Source organism: Xenopus tropicalis, chromosome 1 (genome assembly GCF_000004195.4).
Source record: "Xenopus tropicalis strain Nigerian chromosome 1, UCB_Xtro_10.0, whole genome shotgun sequence".
NCBI classification, from domain to species: Eukaryota; Metazoa; Chordata; class Amphibia; order Anura; family Pipidae; genus Xenopus; species Xenopus tropicalis.
In genome coordinates this window covers 150,471,445-150,495,865 of record NC_030677.2, presented here as the reverse complement: position 1 = coordinate 150,495,865, position 24,421 = coordinate 150,471,445, and the positions used below count along the sequence as shown (strand labels likewise).

At 38.8% G+C, this 24,421-nt stretch overlaps 1 protein-coding gene across 2 annotated transcripts; it reads right to left on the bottom strand.

The window, feature by feature from the left end:
- Positions 1-333: 333 nt before the first annotated feature.
- lrrc74b (leucine rich repeat containing 74B) lies at positions 334-22,818 on the bottom strand. 2 transcript variants are annotated; one of them, XM_002932101.5, is made up of 13 exons: positions 22,226-22,803; positions 19,589-19,766; positions 19,183-19,325; positions 17,304-17,436; positions 15,828-16,034; positions 15,417-15,526; positions 15,016-15,131; positions 13,380-13,458; positions 11,851-11,946; positions 10,128-10,244; positions 4,304-4,432; positions 1,890-1,975; positions 334-828 (listed from the first exon to the last, which is right to left on the bottom strand). In XM_002932101.5, exons 1-13 carry the CDS (start codon positions 22,394-22,396, stop codon positions 801-803), a joined length of 1,593 nt encoding a protein of 530 aa, XP_002932147.2. In that variant the 5' UTR covers positions 22,397-22,803; the 3' UTR covers positions 334-800. The 2 variants fall into 2 exon arrangements, with proteins under 2 accessions (XP_002932147.2, XP_017945538.1); XM_018090049.2 differs by lacking the exon at positions 15,828-16,034 and having other exon boundaries at positions 22,226-22,818.
- Between the last annotated feature and the right edge of the window lie 1,603 nt (positions 22,819-24,421).

Genomic DNA, 24,421 nt, shown 5'->3' with positions numbered 1-24,421 from the left:
CAGTGGGGAAATTTAAGTTGCTGCCATTCAGACACTATTAAAACCAGGGTCCCCAACTTTGCACAGTGGTTTTTACTATATAACTGTGGTCCAAGGTCAGAGAAAGTGGGCAGAGCCCATTCAGTGACGTCATGTTTTTTAACCAACATGAAGTTTGTTCTCAAACTTCCCTTTCTAGTTCAGTAATACAATTACTATTAGTACATCTACAGAGTCTTTGGGGGTAGGCAAGCCCTAACTCTTCCTGGCAAGAAAAGAATACACTTTGTTCTAAAGCACTTTAGTGTTGGTATAGAGACATTCTGTTAAAATGTATGAACAATATGTCTAATCTACAGTTACAAAGTATTTTTTATTAAAATCTTGTCATTGAAAACATATTTGTCTGTATGAACCATGACCGTGCTTTACTGTGTAGCTGCAAGCCAGACAGCACAATGATTTCCAGGTTACCATTATATATGGGTGCTATTATAATGGGTGCTAAAATATACCAATGTCTTACAGACAGGAGTATCCATTTACAGTTTTCATTGTCCATTTTTGCGTCATACACACCAATCTGTAATTCACATATTTACCCAGAACAATATTGTACAGACTATATATATATATATATATATATATATATATATATATATATAGACAATATTGTATAGACAATGCACAATTCACAATTCTCTGGGCAGACGTAACCTTGTTAACAAGGCTATTGTTAACAGCGTTACAATGTATCTGGAAAACTGGCGATTTTCAAGGGAAACACAAGGCAGGTCTGTTTGTTCTTCTCTAGTTTCTTGTCAAGAAGATAGTCCTTTCTGAAAGACACTATATAAAAAAAAGAAACTACTAGAATGCTTAGTAATTCTGCAACACTGGCAACACTACAGTACTTTATTAATAGTAGCAATAATTTAATTTGCAACAATCAATTAACTCTTATTATCTAGTAACCAAGATTGCAAGCTTTTCAATGTCTGGGTTTATGTTTGTTTTTATTTGTGTTTGTGTTATACTCACTGCATAGTGGCAGAACCATTTAAAGGAAAACTACACCCCCGAACAATGTAGACCTTTATAAAAATATATCACACAAAACTCATATGTAAAACTAAATAAACCATTTTCATAGAATATACTTTTTTAGTAGAATGTGCCATTGCCATTTTATATACTAAGATCCGCTCCATTGGATCATAGGATTCACAGTGCACACAAACAAGTCAAGGCACACATACATGTTAGGCCACACCAGCCAATTAATGGACAGAGTTCTGCCTTTTACTCCCACACTACTTCCGGTTACAGTTAGAGCTGCATTATTTTTGGTTATGTGATCTCTGAGGGAACACACAGCCCATTACTAAAAGGTAGATCAAGGGAAAGGATGTAAAAGGGCAATATTTACTGATATATATTCCAGTTTGGTGAGATTCTTAACATGATATTAACTATCTGTTGGTTAAGTATTCGTTCAAGGGGTATAGTTTTCCTTTAAGTACCACTTATGCTGGAATCTACAGTACCATTGTTCTGCCACCTTAAAATCTATGGTTCTAGGTTCTGATCTGATCTCAGATGTGCATTGTGTTAACTGGGAACATGTGGCTGGGTAGAGTAAAGGGTCCCTAACACGGAATGAGTTAAATCCTTCCACACAGACCTTTAAAATTTGCTAATATAAGTTAAAAAGCAAACGAAAGACCTCAAACTTCCCCTGTGTCTTAAAATACCTCTTCCCAGCATAATACTTCCCACCCATATTTGTAGTGGATCTGCCTATCCCCCCACAGGGTTAGCCAGGTGAATGCTGTTCTTACATAAACTGTGCAATTATAACCCATAAAGCAAAGCCCCCACTCATATTTCTTTTCTTTGGCAGTGGTTACCTGAAATCAATCATGTTGCTCTTATTTGTGTCAAGAAAGTCTATTAGCTGCTGCAAATCATTGTGTGGCAAAACAATTCCAGCACCCTGCAATGTAAAAGAACAGCAAATACAATAAGTGAAAGTGCAAAGGCCCATAAGGCTAATTTACATACTCACGTGCAGTGAGGTGCAATTTTGTGTTTTTTTCCCACAATGCAGCTTTGTACCAATAATTCCAGCATCAGTGGTGTGTGATGAATTTGGCACAGTTGTGCTGTGCCTACCCCAATTGCACCAGATTTACCAAACTGTAACTGTATGCACATTTCATTGCAAATCAGGCACAGAAGTCCGTCTGGTATCATGTCCAGTCAGTGGCGTAGCGAGGGGGGTGCCGAGGGGGCCATGGCCCCGGGCGGCATATCAGAAGGGGCGGCGGCGGCTCCTTCTCTCTTACAGGCAACAGGCGCTTTTATAAGGTTGCGCCCGTGCGTATGACGTCACACGTCAGCGACGAGGTGCAACCTTATAGAAGCGCCTGTTGCCTGTAAGAGAGAAGGAGCCGCCGCCGATCGTCTGTTGGGGGTATGTACTATGGGGGAAATTGGGGGCACTGTGTGGGGGCTACTGTCTATGGGGAAATTGGGGCACTTTCCATGGGGGGGCCAGGTCTTTGTGGGGTATTGTGTATGGGGGCACTTCCTATTGGGGGCACTGTGTATGGGGCAATTGGGGCTCTGTGTATGAGGGCACTTTCTATTGGGGGGCAAGGTCTTTGGGGGGTATTGTCTATGGGGACACTGTGTATGGGGCAATTGGGGCACTGTGTATGGGGGAACTTCCTATTGGGGGCACTTTGTATGGGGAAATTGGGGGCACTGTTTATGGGGGCACTGTGTATGGGGGCACTTTCTATTGGGGGAACTGTGTATGGGGCAATTGGGGCACTTTCTGTGGGGGGGGCAAGGTCTTTGGGGGGTACTGTCTATGGGGGAACTGTGTATGGGGAAATTGGGGCACTGTGTATGGGGGCACTTCCTATTGGGGGCACTGTCTAAGGGCAATTGGGGGCACTGTGTGGAGGGGGCTGTCTATGGGGACACTGTGTATAGGGCAATTGGAGGCACTGTCTATGGGGAAATTGGGGCACTTTCTATGGGCAATTGGAGGCAATGTGTGTGGGGGGCACTGTGTATGGGGCAATTGGGGGCACTGTGTATGGGGGTACTGTCTATGGGGCAGTTGTATGGGGGGACCGTGGCCAGAATAGCGTTAGGGGGGCCTGGCCAGCATAGTGTTAGGGGGCACTGTGGTAGGGTGACCCTAATACTTTTTATGTCTGTGTGTCCTGTACTGATGGGAGGGGCCCCGTGATTTCTGATGGCGGCCCTGCCACCATGGGCAGCCACGGACGCACAGCTGAATCCACTTTTGACAATTATGACATGCGCACCGCATTTCAAATTCAATCAAAAAAAAAAAAAAATTTAATGCTGCTTTTATTATTTTGTCTATTTTTTTTAAGAATAACTAAATAGAGGGGCGGCAAATTTCCGGTCGGCCCCAGGTGACGAAAGCCCACGCTACGCCACTGTGTCCAGTGTTAGGTGTGCAACGTCTGTGCCCAATTCGTTAGATGCAAGTGAGCTGTACCTATTGGCGTTGGGTACAAAGGGAACCCTGGAGCTACTGCTTGGTCAAGAGATGGCGGTAGCTCCAGGGTTCCCCTATGTCAATAGGCTCAGCAGTGCTCAATTCAGAATGGAAGGCAGGAAGGACTGAGCGGTGTCAAACAAAACTATTTGGAAGTGCAAGAGCACATTTTGATGTAAAAGTGTTTTTACACTCAACTGACTGCAGCAAAATTATGGGGACTGCAACTGCACTTACAGATGTAAATTAGCCCTGTTTTTTTAAAAAAAAATACATTGTTGTTATTAAATGGAATTATTTACCTACCAATACTCATTATCTATTATAGAATATTGACCAGCAAATTTAACCTCACAGAAGAAATAATCTACATGTACATAGAGCAGACTAATAGTGTTCTGTCATCTGCTTTCTCAAGCACTGATTCAGCCAGATAAGTTAGCCATTAAGGCATGTAATAGTGATGCAGGGGTGTAACAGTATGCACGGAAGTCCCTAAAATGATTTTGCCCAGAGGTCCTAGAAACTTTTGGTTATTCCACTGCTTAGCCTTATATCTTTGTACCTCACCACTACAGATCTCCCTAAAAGATGCTAAAATGACTATTAGCATTATTAATAGATTACTAGAAGCTTCTCAACATAAGTTGGGTGTTGCTGAGCCACCCACTAACTGCAAGACATAAGTTCCATGTAGGAGGAACACTATAGGAGTGAGCAAGTGGCCAACGAAACCCCCTACTAATGCGAAGAAAATTGTACTAATGTTGAAAATTGTACCGTTAGATTCTTCTGAAACTCTTCATACGTCATGGGTAGACTCTTATCTTCTTCTGGCACTTTTGATAGCTCATCCACCTGAAGGTTGTGTTCTTTAATATACTGAATAACTTTTTTCATTGGATCTAGCTGAGGAGATCAAATAGATGACAAGAGATGGAGAACTGTCTTTTACGTGATAAAAAAAACATGTAAGGTCAGCAACTATGTAAGATAAAAAAATCTGATCAACTATTTGTAATCTGAGATCCTCTTTCACAGTACCTTGTATAGTGCAATTCAGAGGGTCTGCTATCACCTAACCACATACCATAGGATATAGTAATAGTTTGTTAAATCTGAGTAGCTGGACCAAGGTTGTACCACTTGTACTTGTACCACCATGTACCACTTAGGATTGACAACTCAGAGGTAGGAGACAATCACTGTGTGGTAGGGGGATCACTGGAATAAGAGAGCCTACCAGGAAAGCCTAACTCCCATATGTAATAAAAGGCAATAAGTCTGCCCAGTAGCAGTAACCTATAGCAACCAATAAGAAATGTAACAGATTACAAATAAAGGGCAATGTAAAAACAAAATTAGATAAATAAGTGATGCGTGTATTGAAAGTCTGTAAACCTTCTATTCTGAGCACTTTTATTATTTAATTAATCAATTTCTATGGCAGTAAACATGATAAGCAGGACTTTTTACTGCTAAAAGCGACTAACAGCTTAGTATCCTGCTGCTGCGTTATGTCTAACATAAAATGAAAGAATTTGTTATACAGGGGTTGGAGTACAGTGGCCAGAGGTACAAAGTTTTTTCCGTGTCTGAAGCACCTTCATAAATAATATATTTTATGAGACCTGGGTTTACATAGTACCTCTTCTCTATACAAATATATAAGGAAGATGTGATTTCTTTTATATGTCATTTCTTTTATAAGCCATAATATACTACAAAGACTGCATTGTGAAGTAATTGTGTATTTATTCTACTTTTGGCCTTACTTAGTACAAGCTGTAAGCTGTTTCAGGAAATCATAGACTGTCTGTCAGAATGATAAAACACTGCAGGTAAACATGTTATTTATACATTGAATAAAGTACAGTAAGTAAGTACTGATGTCACTGACATGCATATACATTTACATCTGAAGGGAAGTAAACGTAAGCATAGACAATAGAACACGAATTAGGAAAAATGTTATCTGTAAGATGAAACTTTGAGCCACCAGATGTATATAGGATGTATTATGGAAATAAAAGCATTCATTTGTGAGAAAACAATGCACAAAAAAATGGTAATAATATACTCTGTGGCTTTCTTACCATTTAAGAATCAGGTATTAGAGGTGGCAAATCTAATTTGACACATTAGTATTACAAATCATTACTGCAAATATAAAAATATATAATTAACCTGTTATCACCTAACCAGAGCTTTGTAAGAGCTTGCCTATCCCACCTGTTATATGTAGCTCCTACAGCAGAGGCAGGAATAAACACGGTACAGCATTTGCAGCCCTTCAGTTGGTGACCTTATCTGTTGCTATCCAAGCCACAAACATTTCTTTAAAAGTCTGTCAGATTCATGTAAACAGGTGTAGGGACCCATAGGGTTAAGCTCCCTATGGCTTTAAACCCTACCTCTTCACATCTTTACTGTTATTAGGCAAAGCCCTTGTACTCAGGTTACAGTTAAAGCACTATTCCCTATAGGTCTAGTTAGGTTGTTCACACCCCTTGCAGACTGATATAGTGTCTAGCAGGAGGGTGTGACTTCCTCTTTGGCTGCAGTCTGCCTTCCAAGCAAAGCTCCATTGAGCCTGGGAGCAGCACTTAGGCCCCAGAAGCAATTGTACCCCAGAGGATATCATCCTTCTGGAGAAAGTTGGGGACAGGGCCCCGTGAATGAGGTTAGCAACCACAGCAGATTTGTCATAGCACTTTCTTGGAAAGTGAAATAGTCAGCTCTAGTAAGCAAGGGCAGATTAATAGCCCCAACAAAGGAGAGTTTAGATCTGGGAGTATTTCTGCTATCTGGCAATGTTGCCTCAGTGCAGGGCTGCGGAGTAGAGATACTGACAGGCATAGAATAAACCCTGATCCCTACTCACCCGGAGGACTCATATACTAGGGGTTATCAACCCGAAGGAGCAGATATCTACCCAGACTACTTCCACAGGTTTATCAAGCTGAAAGGTGTATTTACCCTGCCCAGACTCTACCAAGAGGTGGGATAAAATGGTGTACACCCCCTCTTCTTCCTCAAGTATCATCTACCTCTGCTTGTGTGTGAGTATATGATAGCCCGGCATTGCATTGTCTCTGACAATAAACTTGTTCAACTGTAAACTGCAAGAACCTTTCTGGCATCTATATTTACTGCACCTGCACTACATAGCTACAGTGAGTTGTAGTTCAACTACACCCTCAGCTCCATTCAGGTAACTTCCACCTAAGCGAAGGTCCATCCTAAGAGAGGCAGTCGCATGTAACCCATGCTCACCTAACTACTAGCCTGGTTTTAACCATTCCATAGTCAAACAAGTGTTACAGAGGCATCAAGTGACTTTGTCTGAACACCCAAAAAGCTCTATTGTATTGAGTTTTTAGATCAACCATTTCTTTTATTGAGAAACATAGGTATACTGATCCACCTTAACCCTTCCTTAGAAACTTGCAATTATTCAATTGGTATAAATGATGAAAGCATTCTATGCTTTAGAATGGGGTAAATCAAAATGACAGTCATGGATCAATACTCGTTTTTAAAAAGCACTCTCTAGTGTTTGCAAAGTGCCCCAATGTTTAGAGGTTTATTAAATACAGGTATATTAATATATCTACTGCAGGAAACAAGTTCTTTAATACAGGTACAACATTTTTGCAAGAATCAAACCATCAAATTGTTATGCGGGAGCATGGCTATTGACGGGGGAGGAATGCTGTCTTAAAAGCTGGCCATACAAGCACCGATAATATCGTACGAAACCTTGTTTGGTACGATATTCGGTGCGTGTATGGCAAGTCGGCGAGGCAACCGATATCGCAGGAGGCTGCTAATATCGGTCGACTCGCTAATCGGGTGGGTTAAAAGATTTTGATCGGGTGCCATAGAAGGCGCCTGAGCAAAATCTGCCTTCAGAGCTGAATCAGCAGAAGGAAGCAGAAATCCTATTGTTTCTACCTCCATATCTGCCATTTCAGCCCTGAACGTTAGTGGCCGATTGGAACGATCTTTGCCACCTAAGACCCGTTAAACTACTGATCTGAAGGGTAGGCATTAAAGGGGTGGTTCACCTTTAAGTTAACTTTCAGTATGTATAGAAGTATATATAAGTATAGAATGCCCAATTCTAGGCAACATTTCAGTTGGTCTTTATTACTTATTTCTTATAAGTCTATGAAGATTTTCATTCATCCAGGTCATGGTATATCTAGTATAAATAAATTTAAAGCAACTGGACTTGTTAAGTAATCGTCTTCAATGATTACTTAACAAGTCCAGTTGCTTTAAATTTATTTATACTAGATATTTCTTATAACTTTTGATCTATTTGCCTTCTTATTCTAACTCTTTGCAGCTTTCAAACACCAAAAAACTATTGCTCTGTGAGGCTGCAGTTTTATTGTTATTGTTAATTTCTATAACTTGCTTTCCTATTCAGGTCTTTTCCTATTCATTTACCATCCTCTCATTCAAAATGCTCTCTGGCTACTAAGGTAATTAGGACCCTAGCAACCATATTGCTGCTGAAACTCCAAAGTGCAGAGCTGCTGAACAAGAAGTAAAATAACTAAAAAACTACAAATAAAAAATGAAGAGCAGAATATTACCCTTTACATCAGGGCTGTCCAACTGGCGGCCCGCGACCCCCCTCTGTGTGGCCCCCCACCTGTCTGGCTGCTTTGATGGCTTACCTTTGTGTATTACCTTTAAATGGTATCAGTACTGAGATTAACTGCCCCCCTGCATTGCTCACACCTCAGATTCAGGCTGTAATCCCCCTGTATTGTTTAATCGTGTAATCCCCTGTACTGTTCACACCTTTTAATGCCTTCATTGTTTTCCCCCTGCAGTGTTCACACCTCAGGCTCTGGCTGTAATCACCCACATTGTTCCCCTGTTCACACCTCAGACATTCCCTCTGACACATCCAGCATTGTGTCACTGTATGCTGCCTGTGTGTGCAATAGGGCAGGCATAGTATGGCACACATAGGCAGGGGTGGGCAGGAATAGTATGGCACACATAGGCAGGGGGGGGGGGGCAGGCATAGTATGGCACATATAGGCAGGGGAGGGCAAGCATAGTATGGCACACATAGGCAGGGGAGGGCAAGCATAGTATGGCACACATAGGAAGGGGAGGGCAAGCATAGTATGGTACACATAGGCAGGGTAGGGCAGGCAGAGTATGGCACACACAGGCAGGGTAGGGCAGGCAGAGTATGGCACACATAGGCAGGGGAGGGCAGGCAGAGTATGGCACACATAGGAGGGGTAGGGCAAGCAGTACTCTGCCTGCTCTATGCCTTTCCTATGCTGCCTGTTTGTGCCATACTCTCCCTGCCCTATGCTGCCTGTGGAAGGTGAACCTGGCAGGGGTTTGTTCCTGGAGTTTGGCATTTGAAATAGTCATTATATGGTCCCCAAGGGGTGTAATTATATGCTGGGGGGTTGCTGTGCTATCCACAGAAGAGGAGGAGGCATATCGATTTAAGTGTATGACATAATATAATTCTTTCATATATAAATGAAGGGTGATATCCCTTCAGTGAGCACCAACCATTGGGTTTTTGCTGTGTTGCCACCATTAATGTGGGGATTGTCTTAAAAGCTCTTGTGATAGCATGGGTGTAGTTTGAAGTGGGTGTGGTTTAAAAAAGGGGAGTGGTCAAAACTGGCTTCCATTATCGGCCCTCCACCATGTAGGCAAGAAAAATTCCGGCCCTCGGTACCACAGAAGTTGGACAGCACTGCTTTACATCATATTAAAAGTTAACTCGGAGGTGAATAAAGTTAATCAAGTTAATTGCATAACTTACATATAAAGGCAGATTTACTAAAACTCTAACTTTTCTGATTTTTTTTCTTTTTAAAAATTCAAATAAACTCATTTTTATGAATGTCTGACACATTTGAAACTGAAAAAGCCACAGAAAAGTTGCAAAAACTTGGACTATAACTGCGACTTTTTCTAATTGTTGCACCAGAGCCAAAGTAAAAAAAAGTTTTCAAAAGATCTCCCAGAGAAGGGAACAGACTGAAAATTGTCTGAAAATTGTCAAGATGATGTAGAATTGCCTGATTCAATTTTCCTGCATATTAAATCTCTGCTAACCACTACTGAATTTATTTGGAAAAAAGACATTTTCCCTATATTGCAGAAGCTTATTAGTCCCACTGGGCCCCCTATAGTTTCTAGCCCCTCCCAGCAGTTGCAGAGTCTGTTGCAACACATCCATCAACTTAACCTTTTGTCCAAGCAAAACTTGATCCCTAGTTTGACTTTATCTTTGTTTTTAGGCTTACCATTTATGTAATATTACAGTAACTCTATGTTATAACGCTCTATATTTTATGTCACCTTCCACGTGTTGGACAATGTATAATGTCAGTGCCGGTGCTTTGTAGATTGATTTTGATACTTTTTTAATGATACATTAGGGGCAAAGTTTTCTGTAGTCTAGTGACTCATATCTTCCCATGAGCAAACATCTGACTGTCTGCTATAGGTAATCAGAACTTGTGGCAGCTTTTCATTCTTGCCAAAATGTTTGTTTTATTCTTGTATATCACTTAAATTATATATATAAATATGTCATTCTTACCTTCGGTACCTGCTTTTTAAACATGTCAGGATTTCCCCCATGCTTTACAGACAGATTTGGCAAAGCTGCTTTCATGGTATTGTACAAGTCATCAAATTCTTTATTCACTAAAATATCCTACATGAATATAAAACAAAAAACATTCATAATGCACATGCATATAAACATCAATCACTGAAAAGTATTGCTATCAATTTGGACAACAATCTGCAATCATTTTGAGGCAAAAAGGTCAAGAAGATGTTTTATAAGGAACTGTGATTATTTAACCTAATGTAATTAGCCATTTTTGTATGTATGTATAACTTTATTTATAAAGCACTTCATGAATAGGCAATGCTGTACAATATTACAGTGAAGAAAAGTACACACAGGGAGTTCAAGCATAGTAATAAATGATAAATATGTAACAAGCATAGTAAATATGTAACAAGCACAGTAGGAACGAGGTCCCTGTCCATAGAGCTTACAATCTACAATTACTTTGTGAAAGGATCTTTTTTTTTATATATTTTACATTACATTGGTAATTAATTCTTATAACCATTAATATGAAGGCAAGATAATTTCATGGGCTAATAATGCTTTACAATTAGTCGGGATACCATGTACATTATGCACAGGGCTTATTACACCAGTCCAAAGGTGCTGGGGTCCTCTCTAACCATAATATAATGGATGAGTTTGCTTTGGGGCTGCTTTCCATTAGTATGGTCTGGACATCTTGTTAAAATAGAAGTTAAAATAAAGGATACAGAATAAAAGGGAAATTCTGCAAGAGCCTGCCTACTGGAAAACTGAAACTTGGGCAAAATGAATCTTTTATCAGAACAATGATCTCAAACATAAGGCTAAAGTAACAAAGGTGTGGCTCAGAAACAAAAAGAAGGATGCACTACAGTGTTCTGATCTAATTTTGGTCTAATTAAGAATCCTTGAAAACTAAGGGGCACCAGCATCACACAACTATACTAAACAGCCTGGAGCTAATGTGCCTGAGAGGCAGACCAATAACACTACCGAACAGTGTTCAAAGCTGGAAAATACTTTCCCAAACGAGTACAGCCTGTTATTATTGCAAAAGGTGGTTTTACATAATAGTAAAGCTTAGCAAGACTACGTATGCAAACAGCATATTTCAGTTTTTTATTTTTTCAATTTTTTTCTGAATATACAGCAAATCTATGCCACATTATAAGGGCTATGACAGACGGGGAGATTAGTCGCCTGCGACAAATCTCCCTTGTCGTGGGCGACTAATCTCCCCGAAATGCCATCCCACTGGCGAGAATGTAAATCGGCGGTGAGATCGCATACACAGCTCCGAAATCGCCGAAGTTTCCTCTCAAGGCAACTTCTGGGATCGCGCCACCGCGTATACCATCCCACTGGCGATTTACAGTCTCGCTGGTGGGATGGCATATTGGGGAGATTATCCCACGTGACGAGGGAGATTTGTCGTGGCCGACTAATCTCCCCATGTGCCACAGCCCTAAAACCCAATTCTGAGTGTAGCCATTTTGAAATAAAAATATCACAAAACCACAGAACAAAATTGTATTATCGATGTGGCCTGAATAAGGGCACTGCATATATATGTATGTACATATACATTTTTTAATTTCCAGAAATAATCTGGAGAACTATTTGGTCTTTTACATACTGTAACTAGAAAGATGGCTAACATACTGTAAACAGGGATTTACACAATAGTTTGACTTACAGAGAAATCCAGACACTCCATGGCAGACTCAGAGTTGGCTTGAATTGCTTTAAGAATAGCAAAACAACCTTCACTCTGCATTGGATTCCTAGATATCTGTAAAATAAATTTGTAAAGCAAATTACAAATAAAGATACATTGTTCTTTCTATGTCTTCATATTGCTTTTCAGTTATTTGTTATATTGCTATCAGTGCACCATATAGTCTTTGAATCAAAAACAATATCAATACAGGTATCGGACCCCTTATCCGGGAACCCGTTATCCAGAAAGCGCTGAATTACGGAATGCCCATCTCCCATAGACTACATTTTAATCAAATAATTCAGAATTTTAAAACTGATTTCCTTTTTCTATGTAGAAATAAAACAGAACCTTGTTATTGATCCCAACTAAGATATAATTAATCCTTATTGGATGAAAAACAATCCTATTGGGTTTAATTAATGTTTTATTGATTTTTTAGTAGACTTAAGGTATTGAGATCCAAATTACGGAAAGACCCTTTATCCGGAATACCCTTGGTCCCGAGCATTCTGGATAATGGGTCCCATACCTGTATGTGAAAACGATCACTAGTCATTGTGATCCATCATAATTCATTTGCTCAGATGTGGTCCATATCATTGTTATCCAACCTGAGCCTTCAGTCTGCTGAGACTGAAAGTAGTAGCTCAGGACCCAGCTACAATACAACTAGTCCATCATGTCCAGGCGGAAGAAGAAGTAAGTGTTGACTTATCAAAGATCCAAAGGGAATACTGCGGGTCCCACTTGACCTGTCCAGGCACTTTTCAATTATTAAACAAACTAGGAACTAGGCACTGAATCTAGGACTTGCTTTGGGATTTGGCCGAATCCAGAATTATAGATTGTGTATAAACAGTCCTGTTCAAACAACACTGATATCCTTGTCTGAGCCTCCAGGAATTTGTTATCCTAGACCCCCAAAATAAATATCCCCATTTTCACAGGATTCTTTATTTGGTTTTTATAAATCTCCAAACCATTCTTCAGAAGCAATCAATTAATAATGATGATTAGTAAATATGCCTCTAATTGTTTTAATATTACATTGATCGAATGAATTGGGTAGAAATCTTTATATCTACAGAACGATATGGTTTGGCTGGTTTTGGTTCAATTGCTTAGCTATCTGATAACGTTGGGGGGGGGAAGTTTCAATAAACTATAGTTCAGTCCTATTGGGTTACAGTCAGAATGTGGGGTTAGGTTATAGTCAGAATGTAGTCAGAATGTTTTCTCTAGGGAACAAATCTGTTTTGCTTGAGACTGACCAAACATTCATTGCAGCTTTTACTTTCCTTATGTTCCATTGGCAATCAGAGCCACACTTCAGATGTTTTGGTACCCATATCAAACAGATTCAATAGAAATGACGTATACTGTATATAGGCTCAGTATTGTAAATTTATGATGTCTGCCATTTCAAAGTTAAAGATGTATCTAGCAAAACTTGACTGGTAAGCTATTAGTAACACATATATGAATCACCAAGGGGCACTTACTTTCAGTATCCTCAAAGTCTTGTTTGCCTTGAGACACATCGCAAAACGAACAGCTCCTTGTACTGAAATTCGATTGTTGCTTTAGAAAAAAATGAAACAGACAGTACTGCTGTAAATACAGTTGAGAATAAATACAAAAGTTTTAATACACAGTTTCTGTACACAGTTGGGATGAGGCCCTTGCCCTAAAGAGCTTACAATCTATTAGATAGAAATGACAGATAAAATAGGGAGGAAAAACAGACAACCATTTATAAGATATTTCATCTAATATACAACAGTTTTATTTAAAGGAGAAGAAAAAGTAACTATCACTTGGGGGGCCCTGAATTATAATAAATAAAGTGCCACCTTTTGAAAAATATTAGAAGTCACCTTGGAGTAAGAGTAATTTCTTTTACATGACTCACTGAATCTTGTGTATTACAATAAATAATGTACCCCCTGTTGAAAAACATGTGGATATTAGAAGTCACCTTGGAGTTCCATGACCTGTATAAAAACACTTGGCCTTCGGCCTTGTGCATTTATATGGTCCTAAAACTCCTTGGTGACTTGGTGTCTGTTATATAAAAATGTCCAATGTAAGCACCACATAAATCTACTTGCATTCCTTTAGAGAATGCTTAAATCGTGCAAGTGATTCTAAGGACATTACCCAAACCACTGAAATTCTTCATATTAGTTAGAATTGCACAGAAAACAAATAAGTCCTGTTTTTTGAGTTCATGTTTAAAAAGGGGTATACTCCCTTTTTAAAATGTAAAATCCAAACTACAAAAACGTGCTTAAAGGAATGCTGTCATGGGAAGACATTATTTCTTCAAAACACATCAGTTAATATTGCTTCTCCAAAGCAATGCAATCCTGTATTGAAATCCTTTTTTAAAAGTGCAGAATTTTTTATATTTAATTTTGACATTTCACATGAGGCTAGCCATGTTCTTCATTTCCCAGGGTGCCACAACCATGTGACCTGTGCTCTGAGAAACTTCAGTAACACTTAACTGCTGAGCTGCAAGTTGGAGTGATATCACCCCCCTTCCTTTCCCTTCCCAGCTGCCGATCAGCAGAACAATGGGAAGGAGCAAGATAGCAGCTCCCAGTAGATATCAGAATAGCACTCAGTAGTAAGAAATCCAAGTCCAGCTTGGGACTCCTCCAGTTACATGGGAGTAGGAGAAACAATAGGTTACCTGAAAGCAGCTCTAATGTGTAGCACTAGCTCCTTCTGAAAACTCAGACTCAGGCACAATGCACTGAGATGGCTGCCTACACACCAATATTACAGCTAAAAAATACATTTGTTGGTTCAAGAATAAAATTTTAAATGGTAGTGAATTATTTGCTATGTAAACAGTGTAATTTAGAAATAGAAAGTACACCATGATGACAATAAAAGAAGGTGTGGCCACCAACTCATGTGCCACCAATTTTAAATTTCACTGACAAAGTGAAACTAACTGGTTGCTATGGGTTACTGCTTTTTGCAAATTCACACATTATAGCTTTACAGGGGAGGCACCAGCTTAGAAGTCAAAATAATTCTATATTATTACCCAACAAAAGAAGCAAAGTATTTTGTTTGGTGGAAAAATAAATGGGGGATAAGAGAAGAAAAGTAAAGGGGGCTTACCTTATATTTATGTCTTCAAGCACATTGTTAACCTTCAAAGCTTCCCCTAGGGCTGCAGCCCCATCATTGCCAAATCCATTGTATGAGAGATCAATTGCTTTCAGAAATATGTTAGCCTAGACATGAAAGAAAGGGCTTTACATTTGTTATTGGAAATATTCATAATAACAAAACATTTAAGCAAATGCCTTTATTTACATAAACAGTTAATGCAGTTTGTTTAACTATGTTGCAGTTCAAGGCAACAAAATTCAGGGAAAGCGAGAATATGTTAAAGGCAAAAAATTTCACTTTGAATTTAGTTTGTTAAAATGTTGCATTGTTAGATAGTTCATTTCCTCTTTGTGGGCTCCCACAGTGCCCAGCATTGCCCAGCATGTTTAATTTTAATTTCTCCTTACCCCTAGGCCTCTAGCTATGGCAGCAGCTCCCTTTCCACGAAAGTTGTTCCAGCTAAGATTAAGCTCCAACATTCCTGTGTTTTCGGCAATTGCAGTACCAAGCGTCTCCCCTTGATCAAAGCAAAGCAATTATAGAGTCATTTATGGTGTTTGCTGGCGTCATTTACAGTTTTGGTGTGCATGTGTGCCCTATCCTTTTGGTGCAACACAACTGTGGTGATTAATACAGGGTATTAAGGATTGAACATAGTTAGGCACAACTATATGGAAGTGCAACAAGTGCATTTTGACACAAGTACCTTTAATCAAAGTCATTTAATACGCAACTGACTGCAGGGACTGCAACTACACTTGCAGACATACCCAACCCCTTATATCTTTTCTAACATATTGTAGAGTAAGAAACCGTACCTGAACCCTCTCCAAACATATTATGGCTAAGGTCCGTGCACTCCACCTTTTGGTTGCTCATGAAGGCTTCTGAAATATATTGAGCTGCTTCATCAGAAAATTCATTTCCTGACAGGTTTAGTTTTTGCAAGGTTGTATTCTCCACAAGCATATGTGATAGGGCTTTGGCACCTTTCACACCAAGTTTGTTATCGGCCAAGTGAATCTCTGCCGGAAAGATAACACTAATTGAGTATGTAAAATAGAATGTGAAATATTGATCATTTACAGTTTCAATGGTCTACAATTCTTGGAAGTAAAAAAGATTTTTGTATGAAAAGTTCCACATATGTATGTGTTAGCTGTCAGTAATTCAATTAGATCAGTTCAACCAGAATGATGTTTCCTGCTGGACTCTGTTAACTGAGCACATACAGGCTGAAAATCCCACCGGAAAAAAATACACTAAGTGAATAATTAAAAGTGTTTGTTTACTTGAACTAACTTTAGTTTTAAATCAGTTTATACAAGAAATGTGATCTTCTTTGTGCACATCAAGAGTCAAAGTTTTATAGTTAAGTTGGGTTAAAAAAAGACCACAGTCCATCAAGTTCAATCAATTATATTTATATAACTGTGATACAAAATCTAAACAATGTTACATTTTAAAATGACTTGTTCCTTGTATGTATTCTTCATTTCAGGTTACATGTACAAAACATGGTCAGGAAATCATACAAACAAGTATACAGCATATATATATGCCATTATTCTTGTACTCACTATTTTATGGAGGATCATGGGAGTTGTCTCACACTGGGAGGTGGAAATATTTTGTATGCCCTCCCTTTAATATCCCAATATAAGGTTGTTTGTTACACATGATGATAGCCTTAATAAAGGGCTTGTGTAAAGCCCAAGACACTCATAATACTCTGTATTATTATTCAATCACAAGCAGCAGATAGAGCAGGGATGTCACACTAGCAGTGAATTTAAACCATGTTTACTTTTCACTGAGCTGCCAAATAAGTTACTGCAATAGGCCACCAGCACTTCTCAGGTATTGATTTCCAGACAGTTCACCACTCTTGATACCCTTGTCTCTGGCTCTTGTCATTCGTGTCCGCAAAGAATGGAAAACATGGCTCAAATAATGTAGATCTGCACTCCTCATGGAAAGAAAATCTACTGAGATTTTGATTGTGTATTATATATCGATTAGGTATTACTCATTGCTTGTGGGTGATGGCGAATTAAAGAAGGGGGTCTCTATAAAAGAAATGGCCATCTAGGTTCCATATGGAAAAAAGTTGTCTAGTGTTGTCTAGTTTGTCCATTTTAACTATAAAGGTTTAACATCCCTGTTGTTCCAGGCAACCTACAGACTAAGGCTACCTCAGCACATAACATTAAAAATATCCACTGAACATAAAAGTTAAGCATATCATTTAGAAATCAATTTAAACTAATGATGTTATAACATGATGACCAAACCTGAAATGTAGCAGTTTTCCTTCAGCATCTCTGCAATTGCTGCAGCACCTTCGCCTCCAAGCCAGTTATCACTGAGATCTAAAGTTACAATCCTGGTATTGGTGACCAGCGTAACAGCCAGTGCTTTAGTAGCCTTAAAGGACAATGAAAGGTTAATATAAATTAAAAGTAAGTCTAAAGGCATTCTTTTTAAGTACTTACTGCATATCTAAATTCCCAGATCCCTGCTTGCTTCTCTGAGATATGGTGCTGGCAGCCTACAGCAGTGTGAAGACTACAGTGACATCACTGAAATCTCTCTGTCCTTCCTGTAGGCTGCCAGTGGCAGCCTTCCTATTCTCTGAGCATGTGTGTAACTTGATCCTGTCTCCTGTTCTGAGCTACACATACCCACCAGCCAATCAGAAGCGGATCTGGCAGAGGGGAGGGGGGGAGGAAAGAAACACATGTGCAGTATGAAGCAAGGAGGGAAAGGAAGGGAGAATACCTTTTTAGAGATAGCTGCCTGTTCTAGAAAATGTTAAGTAAGTGTGACTGGGTAAATATTTGATTAGGTGAGCCAAAAGTGTGGCGTTTTTACTAAACAATAGGAGGACTATTGGGCAGTATGCTTTTTAAATTTTATCTTGCATTCTCCTTTAAAAACAAAGGGTTTAACAACAAAGATAGAGATATTCGCAAATATAATGCTTTATATTTTGGTACTTTAGCTTTACTTTAGCTGGCATTGCACAGGAATTGGTATGCTGGGGGTTGTTCCGCAGCAACTGAACTGCTTTACATACTGGTGCTGCCCTGTAATGGATGTGATTATATAAAATACAACCTTTTTTATACATGGACAGCAAACATGCTGGGAGTAGTGGCTCACAAAATCTTTTTGGTGCAAGTTAGAATTCCAATTTCTTTGTGCATCAAGGTAAATCAAGGAAATGCATTATACTTGAGAAGCCACAACATGAGCTTGACTCCAGCATGTGATATTTCAGATGTTCAGTATTATAATTCTAGAATTATTATTTTACTTCTGCAAATTGGCATGATAATACATCTTCTTACATTGGTTAAGAGTACAATAAATAGAACTTACAACCTATAGTCTTCAGCTATTACAGACCTGTGGTTCTTAGGCAGCTACATGCTGACAGCACAAATATAAATAATAATATTTGCTTCACTAATTGTAATAAGCATATAAGACAGAGAAGTCACACAGCTGTTGTTAAAGGGTTGTTCACTTTTAAATTAACTTTGAGTAAGATGTAGAGAGTGATTCAATCTGCAAATGATTTTCACTGTTTATTATGTGTGCTTTTTTGAATTATTAAGCTTTTTGTTCAGCAGTTATCCTGTATGGTATTAAAGCAACTATCTGGTTTCTAGGGTTCAAATTATCCTAACAACCATGCAGTGGTGTGAGAAAGACATTGGAATATTAATAGGAGAGGCCTGAATAGAAAGCTAAGTAATAAAATATAACAATAACAAAAACTTTGTAGCCTCACAGAGCAATAGTTTTTGGTTTCTGGGGTCAGTGATCCCCCTTTTAAAAAAAGGAAATATTTGGAAGAAGAAGGCAAATAATAAAAAATGAAGACCAGTTGAAAAGAAGTGCTCATTCGATAATAAACTAACACTAATTTGAAGGTGAACTACCCCTTTAACTTTGCTACTACTAAGCTATGGCTATGTTATTTGATATATGTGTAACTTGATTAACACTGGATAGTACTAATGACTTGGGAAAGTGATCAAACTGCTGAGAATTGATTCCACGTATCAGTGTGGTGATGTTCATTTCATGGTAATATAATGTAACACAATCAAATATCATTTTAATCTAATCATTGTGCTTTTAATCCCACTGGTACATTTATACCTGTGGACCAAGTCCATGGTGCCTCATCACAAGCTCTGGATCTTGCAGGTGGCGTAAAAAATAGGAAACTGGTATAACTCCATAGAACTGGCATGCTGACAAGTATTTGGCCTTTCCAGTGGGATCGTATTGTTCCTTGATTTCTATAACGAAAAAGGAAAATGTCAACGTGAAAGTATACTGGGAAAGCTGCTTAGAGTTGCAGTTTCTTTCATTATGCAAAAAGCAACCACTTTTGGGGTCAGGGTGTTCCCTTTAAGATTAGAATTTCTTTCAAAAGAATTGTCAATCTCACATAGCATCCTTATGGTGAATGTAGACTTTTTTTTTTTTTTTTAGATAAAAGCTAAGTATTTATGAAGACCAAAATACAGTAGTTATAATGTATTTATTATATCTAACCAACCTTCTACTTCTAACTCTGTGTCCCAGTTTTCCTCTTTTCCTTCTGCTTCATCAACATTATTTTCAGTAACATTATTCTGAGCCTTTTCCTCTGATGCTTCTAGTTCATAAGATTCAGCTGCATTCTGATGTTCGTCACTGTCATGCTCAAGTCTTGATTTAGCAGATCGTGGTACAATCTGTAGAGAAAAAGAATATTGGAAAGTATAGCTACAAAATTGTATGTATACACAAAACTGTTTCATGGTTTTTTTTTTTTCAAGCCACAAAACAATGTACTCTGCTGCCATCTTCAGGTTATTTCTAGGAGCCTCTTTGCTGAGCTTATAAAAGACAAGGTTAGGAAAGGAGGTTTAAATTCGAACATACATTTACCTATAATGAAAGCTGAATGATATTTTGTAAAGAAGAAGCATGAATCCTCATTGACATTGCTGTATCTAAGATTTTTAAATAGCAGTGTTATTTTGTAAAATACTGTCCTGTAAAAAAAATGGGCTACACAGTAAAGGGAATGTATAATCTTCAAAAATTAAACAAAGTTAAAGACGCTGCACATTTATAGGCAGGTCCTGGCCAGCAATCTGTGGATTCTGGCAAATGTCAGAGGCCTGTTTTGAATCCCAGTCCAGACCTGTTTACTGGTTTGCATCTTTAGTACAGGTATCTACTGTACAGCGCAGTGTACATAAGAAGAGCTTTATAAATAAAGATATACATACATACATACATACATAGGTATAGGATCTGCTTTCTGGGAATTCGTTATTCAGGAAGCTCTGAAATATGGGAAGGCCATCTTCCATAGAGTCCATTTTAATCAAATAATTCACATTTTTAAAAATTATTTCCTTTTTCTTGTTAATAATAAAATAGTACCTTGCTGCCCTAAGATATAATTAATGCTCATTGAAGGCAAAGCAATAAAGTTGGGTTAATTTATTGTTTAAATGATTCTTTACTACACTTAGGTTTAGAGTGAAGATCCAAATTGCAGAAAGACCCCTTATCCAGAAACCAGGTACCATTGTATGGTCCCATTTATACCTGCACAGATAAAAAAAACTATTATATGCAGGGCCAATGTTTATGTTCTTGCTGCGATCCAGCACAGCTATTTCACATAGGCTTTTTCACTGATACCTAGGTCCAAAATGTTTATATTGCTTTTAAATGGAGACATTGCTTACCCTGGGAAAATAAAATGCCTTTCTTTCAAGGTAGAAGAAGTGAAGTTGTCATCCATGTTCTGTGTGGCCATGTGTATGAAAAGGGTTTTCACCAGCACTCCTTTTTCTTCAGTTCTCTTATGATACACTATGTTACCTGACCATATAGCATAAACAGGAGAGAATAGGAATGGTACTCACATATATCATTTAGACTCCTTGCCCTTTATTTTAAGCCACAGTTTGATTTGCTTAGCAAATTTAGCATTTCCTTTCTTGGCAAAGGGAGGGTTAACCTCCTGAAATGTTGAGTTCACTACCCAAGTCAAACTGTGGCTTGAAATAAAGGGGAAGGTTTCCTCTGAGTACTCTTACCCACATTCAAAAAAACAGGCAGGTTAATTGGCTCCTGATAAATCTGACCAAAGTACATGTGATGTGGACATTAAACTGTAAGCTCCACTAGGACAGAGATTCATGTGAATTATAAGTATTTGTAGGTTGGTTCATAATTATTCTGATGTGACAATTATATTGGAAAAAATGGTTCTCTCTTTTCTCTTATAATCTTTGTATAGCACATTGTAAAATGTAGTCAATGCTATATAAATAACAGATACAGTACATAATATACATTTTGCTTGTAGAAACTGAAGACAGGACAGATAACTGAAGAAAAGCACAAGATAAATGTGGCACCCAGGTCAGATGCAGACTCATGCAACAAGTTAGCTCAAGCTGTGGGGCTGTGTTGCATGATGCCAATGGAACTTTATTTTTTGCATGCACAGGTTCTGTACTGTGTTTTTCCTACTGCCCGAAATGGGAGGAACACATAATACTCCTGAAAAATTATGATCATTTTATTTTATCAGCATCAGGAAACCAGAAAAAGTTAGGGTTATAAGGGTTGTGTAATGCACACGGCTCCCTGTGATGCAGCAAAAATAGGCGCAAAAATGTACTGCTCTGGATCTAATTACCAAATAAAAAGTGCACTGATAAAATTCCACTGGAATGAAAATAAATCCTATTGATCTTTATAATTACAGGTATGGGACCTGTTATCCAAAATGCTCAGGACCTGGGGTTTTCAAGATAAGTGATCTTTCTGTAATTTGGATCTCCATAACTGAAGTCTGCTAAAAATCATATAAGTATTGAATAAACCCAATAAGACTGTTCTACCCCCGATAAGGATTAATTATTTCTTAGTTGGGATCAAGTACATGGTACTGTTTTATTATTACTGAGAAAAAGGAAATAATTTTTAAGAATTAGAATGATTTGCTTATAATGGAGTCTATGGGAAATGGCCATTTCCAATTCGGAACTTTCTGGATAACGGGTTTCCAGATAAGGCATCCCATACCTGTAAATGTACACTGCTATCAGCTGTCCATGAATTCTGACTGTTACTTGCACAGAACTGCTCTTGAAATAGGAAAAACTAGATTAAAATGACTTACTTTATTCTCCACGCCTCCCCTGCTCAGGCGAGCCAGAGGTCTGCTAGGTGGCCTGCTAGGGATCCCACCTAGGCATAGCTGCACCTGCTCTTCCTCTTCTGCATCCTTGGCCTCTTCCACCGAAGGCAACATTGAGCCAATATCCTTGGTAAACCTCTTGCCTAACAACATGTTACGGTATCCGCATCAAAATGTCCTATAACAATGGATATATAAGATCTACAAATATCAGATCTTTTAACTTTTCCACTGTGGAAAGGCTAGGGCAGCACTATAAAGAACTAAGGCAAGGCAATGTATAAATCTGAATAAAAGCAAAGGAAACCCCAGAGTCTCTATACTGATAGCTTTGTGCATGCAGCCAAGCCTGCTGAGCAAGTTATGTGAATGGCATTGCAAGGTGCCAGTGAAAACCCCCTACTGAGTTGTGCAACCAATCATTTGGCAGATGGGTTGGGCTACTGAGCATACAAGTTAGGTACAATCCCTAGCTTGTTGTATGGTAGTCATGGAGATGATGTGTAAAGCTCAGCTTGTCATTCTTGGTTCAGTTATTCAGTAGTCAGATTCTGCCCAGCAGGGAGGGTATAAATTTATGGAAACCCACTAACACTGCAGGGCAATCAGTACTGCTTTTTTCCAACCTTCACAGCTATTCAATATCCTACCTGCTATGTTTTAAAACTATTCCTTTGTAGGTGATTATTTCACATCTGTTTTCTAAAAAATGATCTTTTATATGTAGCTAAACCACCACAAGCTTTGTAAAGGCATGCCTGTCAAGGTCTGAACCGTTCACTTTTTTTCATTTACGGTATTCATATTTTCCCACTCTAAAATACAGGTAAAGTTTCTCTTATCTGGAAACCTGATATCCAGAAAGCTCCAAATTATGGAAACCCCATCTTTCATAGAGTGCATTTTAAGCAAATAAATAATAATAAAATGTAGATTTCTATAAGATGTCACAGCTCCTCTCATAAACCTTACAATGGCACAAAGCACATTAGAAGGGAGGAAATTCATCATGGATTAGTAAGATCCCTCTGTTGATAAATTTGTATTTATTTCTATGAACCAAATAAATGATAGAAAAGTTGTATGAACACTAATTATGGGCTCTAATGAGAAATTTCTTTGCTCATTAGATATATTTTCTATCAGAGTTTATTTTGAACTGCTTGCAAAAGCACATTGCAATTATTTCTACTCACTTCTATAGTAAGAAACAATTTCTTGAAGTATGAACAGATTAGTATGCAAACTGACTTGCAACTGTTTGCAAGCTTAATTGACTTTTGTTACAAATGGCCAAAGTTTGCTAATTGTCTAGTAACCCATAGCAACTAGGCCCGGATTTGTGGCGAGGCCTAGGGCAGCACAAACCTAGGGGTGGCATGCCACCCCGCCGCAGCACAAATTTTAAATTTTGCTCCCATATGGAGCAATGGGGACCTCTCTCCACTGCTCCATATGGGACTTTTACTGTTCGCGCATGCGCACTCTGGGGCGATGACGGGGGGGTTCGTGCATGCGAGGGGGGGGCGAAGAATGGGGGTGGCCTCGGGGCGCCCCCATTAGAAATCTGGCACTGATAGCAACCAATCAGCAGGTAGAATTTATAAATGTACCCTCTACAATAAAAAGTGAGATTTTTGTTCCCAGAGGCACAAATATTTTCACCACAAATACGTGCAACTACCACCTGTGAGGGAAAAGACAGCACATCAGTGGACACCCATGAGTTGCCCTTCAATTGTGTGATTTAAGCAGCACAATGTTTAGCACCTACAAACACAGCATGCAAAAGGAGTCCTGTACGTGCCACTAGCTCATGACACAGTTAAAGGGCTAAGAAAGAGCTAGAAAGGGAAGTGTAAAAAACATGTAAGTCATGAAATCTGATGTTGTTGGCTCCGCCATCTTTTTCTAACCTTGGACCACAGTTATATAGTAAAATCCACTGTGCAAAGTTTTGGGACCCTGGTTCTAATAGTGTCTGAATGGCAGCAATTTATATTTCCCCACTGAAAGTCAACTAGTGACATCTGATTGGCGGTTGGTGGCTCCGTCTACTTTTTCTAACCTTGAACTGCAGTTACCTGGTGCATAACTTTGCAAAGTTTGGGGACCCTGGTGTTATTACTATGAGAATGGCAGCAGGATGGATTTCCGCCAAGTCAATAGGTAAAATCT

Coding starts and splice junctions, on each gene's coding strand:
- lrrc74b (XM_002932101.5), bottom strand. CDS start 22,396: ATGTTGTTAGGCAAGAGGTTTACCAAGGATATTGGCTCAATGTTGCCT. Junction 17,437..19,182: donor ACCATGGACTTGGTCCACAG/GTATAAATGTAC, acceptor TTGTCCTTTAAG/GCTACTAAAGCACTGGCTGT. Junction 15,527..15,827: donor TATGTTTGGAGAGGGTTCAG/GTACGGTTTCTT, acceptor GCTTTGATCAAG/GGGAGACGCTTGGTACTGCA.